Consider the following 8,632-nt stretch of genomic DNA (forward strand, 5'->3'; position numbering starts at 1 on the left):
TAAGCTAAATTGGTTTTATAACAGGATATGGAGAGTCAAAGAAATGTGAAACTATGTACCTGAAATTTATTTACTTGTCTTTCATGGCAGCATAAATGGTATACAATATAAATTCATACATCGCACAACTTACACATTCAATCCTAATAATTAATTACACTTTAGAACATATTAAATCATCTATGTTCAGATAGTAAATATCTAAACGCTACATCGTACAGGCGTACTGTGTGAAATATGTTCATATTCGAAAAAAATTTTTACCTTGATCAGAATTATAACTTTTCTGTACAAATTGATATAATTTTGTAGATTTATCCTTAAGTATTTTATTTACTGACATCAAGATTGATACAATGCCTTTGCATTAAGTTACTGAATGTAAGAAAATCCATATACAATGAGTAATTACTGAAATTTACTAAAATCACATGTAAATTGGAAACTGACTTTCTCCAATGTTCCAACGAAATGAAAAGAATTACTAATTGAAATACGTCATTTATTTAAATGGTTCAAGTGATGAGAATTACAACCTTTGCAAATGCAACAAGATTCCCAAGTTGCATTCGACCACCTCACCGGTGAGTATAATATGATTAATTTTCTGATGAAAGTAAAAAAAAAAAAAATTTAGATTTTAAACAGCGAGTAATTAATTTATCCACGTATAAAACTTCGTCACGGAAGATTTACAAACATTATTTAACTATCGTGCGACAATTTCATCTCTACATCTACGTACGAAATTCGTTGATTGTACGAATTACTTACACCCTACTGAGAATGAGGCAGTGTATGGAAAAGTAGAAAAGAAAATTTTGAATCTATCTGCGTTCTCTATAGCGGTGGTGGTGATCTCGAGTTGATGAACGGTGATCGCTGTGTCGGCTATGTCGACTTGCAGTTCGCCATAAGAATTCATCAACACTTCGTTCATAGCTTCGTTTATCCAAAGCAGATGTGGAAGAACTGTAGTCGGGTGGCAATGGCAATCCATCGTAGTAACGAGGTGGCGGAGGTGGCGGTGGTAAGGAATCATATGGATGAGCAGTAACATAGGGTGGCAAAGGAGGTAATTGATGTTGCATAGTACGCATATAATCTGCAACGTAAGCTTCAGCAGCTGCAGCTGCTCCAATACCCGAACTGCCGTACCCTCTACAGGAGAAAAAAGAAATACACTTTAGTTTAGTTTACACAATAGTACTAGAAGAACAACTAAGCTTTCACACAATAAAACTTTGGGAAAGTAATATACCTTAGACATACTGTTTTCATGTAGATTGTCCATATGCCCTATAAACTTTGAGTTCAGTGATATTTTGTATATAGAAGAAAAGAAAGATATATTGGAGAAATTTATACTGCATGCTACTAATAATATCACCTTTAAATACAATACTCTTCGCTCATGCTCACTTTGAATACGGCGAATCTCCACGACTAAACCAACTCGGATAACGTTGGAGATGATCTCTTGAGCCTCTATGATCCGCAGATGGATGTATGTGACCTCTGGCCAAAGAAGCCAATCGTGACCTAGAAGTCAAGAACAATCTGCGTCCTCTTCCACTTCCACGGCTGCGTAGGAATCTTGAATTGTTTACTACTCTGCTGTTGTCACGATAGCTTCGAGATGTTCTTACAACGTTCTTCGATGCTTCCTTCGACTTCCTTAGAATTGGTGTCATTTCTATACCTAAAATATCGATATCATAGTAGAGTGAATAATCATATCATGTAGTCATAATAAGCCACGTGTGGTGCATCAAATATCGAAAACGATTGGTTTTTGTGTATTGCATTCGTTATAATATCGGAAGTAAAGATTATTGCACTACAAGTTCGTATTTTGGGTGATTTTAGAGCCTTAGAGAGTTAGTATAAAGTACGCTATTGGAAACTAAATACGATTTAATTAATTAATAATTGTAAATCTAATAATATATTGGCAACCATCCAGATAGTAAAGGAATGAACAGTTATGAGAAAAATTTAGAATCGGTAAAAGATATTTTTACACCTTTTGTTTGTTACAATGTAGTTTTATACCTTCATCTTCTGGAAACAGCCTACACAATTCTTCGGCAACTCGTGGCTCGATTTCTTGTCCATCACGACCAATTTTCACTTGTTTACCATCATTCCATGGGTTATATAGATGCAACGTCGATGTAAAAGGCAATTCCTTTCTGCATATCCAATCAACCTTGAATACACCTCCCAATGCTTTGGCTGATAAACCTGGTGGTAATACCTATGAAGCGAGTGGTCAGTAGAAAGATTATGATAGATTAAGTATTGTATTAATTTGTAACTATTTTTTTGTATTACGTTAAACGGTATTTTTAACATGCTGCTCAATCACATTTGAATCAAGTGCAGCGAAATTTGTCTCAAAAGTAAGAAAAGATTTGAAAAACTATTATAAGGACAATAAATAAGATGCTCAAAAGCCGTGAAAGATTGTGAACTGTAGGGTGCGCCAAGAAAAAGAATTTTTTTATCAAACGCGCATCAAAATTTTGATAGAGCATCTCAAATAATATATCTCATCCACGTATAAGCTCTTAATATTGATATTCATCAGAGGTCCCCAAAAAAGTACTGATATAAAATTTTCCTAAATCTAACCGATTACGAGATATTCACCTACAACCATTGAGTCATATGCGAATATCTCTTAATCGGTTAGAATTATGAAGATTTTATTTTGGTACTTTTTTATAGAGCATGAAATTTCTTATAATAATCTGTATCTACATAGTTTATAAGTCAAGCCGTTTACGAGAAAAAAAAAAAAATTTCCAATTTCCTTTATGTGTTATTTCAGTGGAAAATGGAAAAACAATATAGGCACGTCTAACTATCACTATTAAGAGCTCATATTAGAATGAGATATAATATTTGATATGACCAACCAAAATTTTGATGCTCGTTTACAAAAAAGTAAAAAAAAATTTTTACACACCCTAGTAGACTGGCATGATTGTTCAAATATGTGATAGTTTGATTTTATTACTCTGGATACATATTCAGTAAAAGAATTGCAAGTTCATAGCCTCGTAGTAAATACACAAACCCATGATATAGGAGGACCATCTCTTCTGGATTCGGTGCTAAGCCTAGCAAAGCCAGCAAATTTCCCTGATTCTTTCACTGAGAAAATGAGAAGAACATTTCTTGATTCTCTATATGCTTGATTCAAATTAGCTTCATTCTGAGGAAGTGTGCTCCATACACCTTTGGCTTTTGATAGCGTCACGTTTTCTGCATTATTTGATTTTATGATGAAGAATCTAATGAGAAAAAATTATAGAAAATCGGCTTAAAAATGATTATCAAACCTAGCTGTACTTATGTATCGTTTCAAATAACAAGTAAATTGATGGGTAGGTTGATTTTTGATGTAACACGACTCTAAATGGTATAGAATATTTATAATTTCACTAGTCATTCATTGTGTATGTTAAATTTCTCTTCAGTATTCAGTATACCAAGCTATACCATTGTTTTACTTGATAACAAAAAAGTTTATTGCCGAATTCCACAGTATCAAACATGAAAACGAGTGTGATAAATAAACTTATCCAAGGTTGACTAATGATAAGTCAAGAAATCAAAAAATTGTATCTCTGCAGTAAAAAACCCGGCTTTATAATCAGATTAATACTTAGAGACTTTAGAATATATTTTGCTCACACGACTGATGAATCAGTATGGTTTCAGCATATGTGAAAACGTAAATATAACATTCAGATGGTAGAAACAAATATTGGAGTAGATGGTAAAAAAACAGAGTTGTGGTTCTGTTCTTCCTTTGTGAAAATTATCTATGATACTAGTCTTACAACAAATATTACATAGTCATAACCAAATCCTTGTTACAACGGATAATATAATAGTATAAATTGATGAAAAAACTATGTAATACTCTTATTAATAAACAAATAGACATTGTTGAGGTGTGTGTCGAACCTTGCATCTCTAAATAAATAATTTAGTTTTGTTGTATAATCGTAGTTTTTCGCAATAGTTTTATTTTCCTTGGATCGCGCACGTTTTGTCTCAGGACTAGAAGACTTGGAGTCCCTGGACCTTGCCCGTTTTCCTCTGTTCCTACGATTCCTCTTGTTGTCTCCTCTGGAAGAGTTCGTTGAAACTGAGCTAATGCTAGGCTGACTGGAATCAGAATCTGAGCTACTTGAAGAAACTTCGCTACGAGTGTCATAAGTTTCATCTGCGCCTATTTTCAGCTCGTCGCCCATTTCATTTTCTCCGCAACTCAGGTTTATGTTATCTCCGTCTGCGTTGTTATCCATTGTGCAATTTTTAATGTTTATCGATGAAGTTCTGTCGTTATTGCTTTTTAGTTCTACGTATTTCGTTAATAGATTATAACGGGTGGTGATCTTCCGATAATGACTATCTATCCTGGTGCGTCTTGTGACAACGTGGAATAATCAGTGAAACGCCAGCGACGTTCTAGGGCCTCTAAATCTGCTCTGAAACGCAAATATAAAAATATCCTTACTCCGTGGTAATGTATATTGGTAACTTTGCCCAACAACATGATCGTTACATATAGATACATCGCGTAATACATTGGTACAATTGGGAATTGTTATTGTGATTGTTATTATTATGATAAAAATAGTCCTTGCATAATTCTTTTTTCTTTTTCTGTTTCTTTTTCTTTCTTTCCCCTTTAAACTTGAGCTAGAAATCCGCGAGTAGTGAGAATCACGTGACATTTAGCTTTCGTTATGCATGGTGCTTTATTACGGCATTATATTTGTCAAAGGTTGGATGGTCGGTACGAAAAAGTTTTGTTGCGATCACGAAATGTGTCTTTTATTTAAAACAAACGAATAACGAACAGGGACGTAATGGTCCTTGGAAGTAGGCAGGCACGGAGGGCATTGTACGTAATATCGTAGTAGGGAAACAATCCTAAGAGTAAGAAAAGTTCATTTAGGTATGTTTATTTTGGAGAGCCCCGTATCAACTAAGTCCTGGCACCACTAAACATGCTCAGAATCATCATCATATTGTACAAAGTTCATGTTTGCAAACGTAAGTCCTCGGATACAAGCCATTGCTGTCGACTCGGTACACTTACGTGCACACTCGTATTTCTCCACTTTAAAATACACAATTAGCACCGCACCAAGTACCCGTCTTTCAATTATCGATTGTCATGTGAATATTCTAAAGGGTATTTTGATTTTTTCGTTTCTTCAATATATACACTGGTAAACACAAAACAACTTTTTCAAAAGGGGAAATCCAGCCAAATATTACCACGGCAATAAACAATCTGCTCGAAATAAAAGCACTGAATAAAGACGGAGATAGAAGAAAACGCGTCTATCATGTGACGTACTGGACAATCGATAAGTATGATAACTTACGTGATATTTACCCTAGGAGGATGTTCGAGCACATCAGACCATTTTAGTAGTGATTTGTAAAATGTCCAAGAATTTACTTAATCGTAGGGGTTTTATATAGCGGAATTCATTTATTTAATGAAAAATCTGGATGTGAAAATATTTTTCATCGATTACAGTGACTCCCAGGCACGCCAGGGGCCTGATTCTGATTTTCTTTTCGCCGGTGAAAACAAGATTTTCCGTTTTAAGCTAACTTCTGATCGATCTAGATGGCGCTTATCACCGTTTCTACGAGTGAAGAAAGAATCCGAATCAGGCCTCAGAAACAGAATCGATTCTGGGGCAGTGTGCGCTTACCGACCGAGTGAGAAAGTCGATTGTGATGTTATTCCGATGTTATTTAATGGCCGCCATGTTTAAAATCGAGAACCGCCATCTTCGACCATTTTTCACGGGTTGTTGACACGGGCAGTTCCCAGCCGGTCGTGAGAGTGTTTCTGCTAAAGAAAAGTTGGTATATAATTATAAACTAACGATAAATAGTCAGTGTTAACTAAGTTTGAAGTCACGTTTGGGCATAGTTGAGGGTTTGTGATTGTGTAAATCGTTTACGGCGATGACAAATGAAAAAAATTTGCGAAAACATTATACTGTGTGACAAACGACAAAAACTCCAGACGACTGACAGATTTCACGTATCAATGCTTTCTCTTTTTCACTTTACTATCTTTCAAGATATCGTCGAAGTCGCATTTGTTGCGATAAAGTGACAATAAACAACTTGGATAATGAAGTAAAGTGTTAGAAAGCCGATTTTCCCTCACGTACCTGAGCGAAGCTTGATCGTTTACGCACATGCCGTCTTCCCGAGAGAAGCATCAATTGGTAAACAATTATTATACAATTTTATCACATAAAGTATTCAGCTGCCTTTACTAATTCAATTACTATCGTCTAAAACATTAAGCATTGTGATTTTCTCAACTACATTACCACATCTTCTTTTTCCCCCCATAAATTATGTTACTCTTTCATTTTACACGAGACGAGGAGAAATATTGACTGGTGACATTTTTGCACCCAACGGTCAGTGGCCTTTCGATATCCAATGGCGAATCGAATATAATTTGCATTTAACTGAATAATTTTACTCTGTTTAATATCTTTGACACGAGACTGAACAATGATTTCTAAACTCCATTTCCGAATTCCTCAAATCAAATTCCTTGATTGATAAGGTTGGTTTTTTTTTATTCATTTTTATCACCCAATAATCATCTACCTAGCTGGGTACACAGGATCATGATTTATATTTACTCGGCCTATTACAGAATTGAGCTAGTGATCTTTTCAATTGGGACTTTTTCTATTTTAAATTTCTAGGTTGAGCTGCAATACAGCATTGTTCATTGCTTAGCATGGTACCAATTACTTGACCATCGGATTGAAATTTTTAACTGACACTTCTCAAGTTTACCAGAACAATCGAAACATCGAATATTAAATATTACAGTGTAATCTGTAATGATATTTCCGAATTGATATAAGAAATTGTTTCCGAATTATCATGAATTTTATCTTTCACATATTGACTGGATTTTGCTTGTTGTGATATAAATTTATGTTAGTTTAGTATATTATATAATTCTAGAGAGATAAGTTGAATCATAGTCTTTGCACGCGGACGGTGCGAGTGCCTTAAAACATTAGACTTTCAAAGGTGTATTAAGTGCGCAGCAAAACAGAGCACACCTTTCTTTCGAAAATGATTAGTTGCTAATTGCAGAAATGCCGTCAATGAATGTCTCCGTTGATTTATAATACTATCTTCAGAGGAAAAGTAATTTAATCTTTTGTTGAAATTGTAGTGTTTGCAGTTGCTCGTAACTAGATGTGTCTTTTCTATTTCTTTGCACTAATATCACCATTTGTGGGCAAATTGAAAGTATCCTTACTGAAATGACACGCTTTAATAAATCTGAAAGTACGCGGTGCCTCTGGTCGAATACATGGAACTTCCATGCAAATGTACTACCATGTCCAAACGTAATTAACATTGCTCAATCTATAATGACCATATAATTTTATGTTATTAATCTCATTCGGACTTTGAGTCATTGTTTAAGGTAGTTCATTGTGCTACTGAAGTCTTGGGAGTACAAGATCTTGATAAGAATTGACCCACAATGATTCGAAGTCCATCTCATCATATATGTCAATAGGACAGATAGGTGAATACTATTTGTGCTTATGCAAACTTAGTCTGGAAGAGACTACAAGAGGTAAATTAAGTTAGATAGCAACAAGTGAATATAACAATTCAATCAGATGATAACCATAATAGAATTTTTTTGATGATAAAATAACAATGAACGACAATGCACTCATGACAAGATTATCAATTGATCAGAGATTAATATATACATTATTTTCATTGCGTTAGGCGGTACTTGTGACTGAGGTTGTCAATGACAATTCACCGCTTCAGATCTTTTGTCTATTGTATGTAAAAGTATAAGCAATTCGTATAACACATGCGATATCATTGCTACTCACTTTGTTCGCCTGGAGTTGTTTAAACAAATATTGTATGAGTGATTAAATAATCGAATATGCAGAGTAAATGCTTTTGTGAAGTGGTATGTGAAAGTAACGGTTGGTTACCTCTTTTCTTTATTGATATACAAGTCTGGTTCAAGGCTGTCATAACTAACGTTCAAGTGTGTTTTTTTTCGTCCACTGGTGCTAAATTTGTTGCAAATGTTAATTTTTCTTTGACTTGAAATTAATTCAATTATGCGTATCTATTGTACAAATTGTATAACAATTTCTTTCGTCTGGTGATTGAAAGTGTGCATAATAGATTTTCTTAGTACTTTATTAACATTTTTGGTGTTTTTTGTGTTCATGACATTATTTTGGCATCAAAAGTAATATCATTTTCTTGCAAAAAGAAAAATATCACATCACATTTTTAAAATATCATCAAGTGATAGAATATTATTACACGATGAAGAGGTTTTGAATAAAAGCATTGACAATCTTCAATTATATAGAACCAATAAAAATGTCGAATGCTAGAATAGTTTTACTTGCTGAAAATAATTATTACTATGGCTTTTTATTTTATTTCAGATCTTATTTACTTTTGATACTCGGTCAAATTTGTGCATTTAGCAATTATTTGTTTGATCAATATTGATCTGATCGTTTTGGCAAAATAGATTTACCTT

At 34.1% G+C, this 8,632-nt stretch overlaps 1 protein-coding gene across 3 annotated transcripts; it reads right to left on the reverse strand.

Moving 5' to 3' along the window:
- Window positions 1-49: 49 nt before the first annotated feature.
- LOC107222038 (YTH domain-containing protein 1) lies at window positions 50-5,366 on the reverse strand. Of its 3 annotated transcripts, none has more exons than XM_046730362.1 (6): window positions 5,126-5,366; window positions 3,982-4,503; window positions 3,086-3,302; window positions 2,056-2,260; window positions 1,423-1,702; window positions 50-1,161 (listed from the first exon to the last, which is right to left on the reverse strand). In XM_046730362.1, exons 2-6 carry the CDS (start codon window positions 4,323-4,325, stop codon window positions 828-830), a joined length of 1,380 nt encoding a protein of 459 aa, XP_046586318.1. In that variant the 5' UTR covers window positions 4,326-4,503; window positions 5,126-5,366; the 3' UTR covers window positions 50-827. The 3 variants fall into 3 exon arrangements, with proteins under 3 accessions (XP_046586318.1, XP_015516731.1, XP_046586263.1); XM_015661245.2 differs by having other exon boundaries at window positions 3,982-4,508; XM_046730307.1 differs by having other exon boundaries at window positions 3,982-4,508; window positions 4,884-5,366.
- Window positions 5,367-8,632: the final 3,266 nt, after the last annotated feature.

This window comes from Neodiprion lecontei, chromosome 1, assembly GCF_021901455.1.
Source record: "Neodiprion lecontei isolate iyNeoLeco1 chromosome 1, iyNeoLeco1.1, whole genome shotgun sequence".
In the NCBI taxonomy this organism is placed as follows: domain Eukaryota; kingdom Metazoa; phylum Arthropoda; class Insecta; order Hymenoptera; family Diprionidae; genus Neodiprion; species Neodiprion lecontei.

Excerpts from the sequence above, each read along its gene's own strand:
- LOC107222038 (XM_046730362.1), bottom strand. The coding sequence starts at position 4,325 with ATGGATAACAACGCAGACGGAGATAACATAAACCTGAGTTGCGGAGAA. Across the intron at positions 3,303-3,981 it reads TATTTATTTAGAGATGCAAG|ATTCTTCATCATAAAATCAA; the intron begins GTTCGACACACA and ends TTTTCTCATTAG. Across the intron at positions 1,703-2,055 it reads GCTGTTTCCAGAAGATGAAG|GTATAGAAATGACACCAATT; the intron begins GTATAAAACTAC and ends TCGATATTTTAG.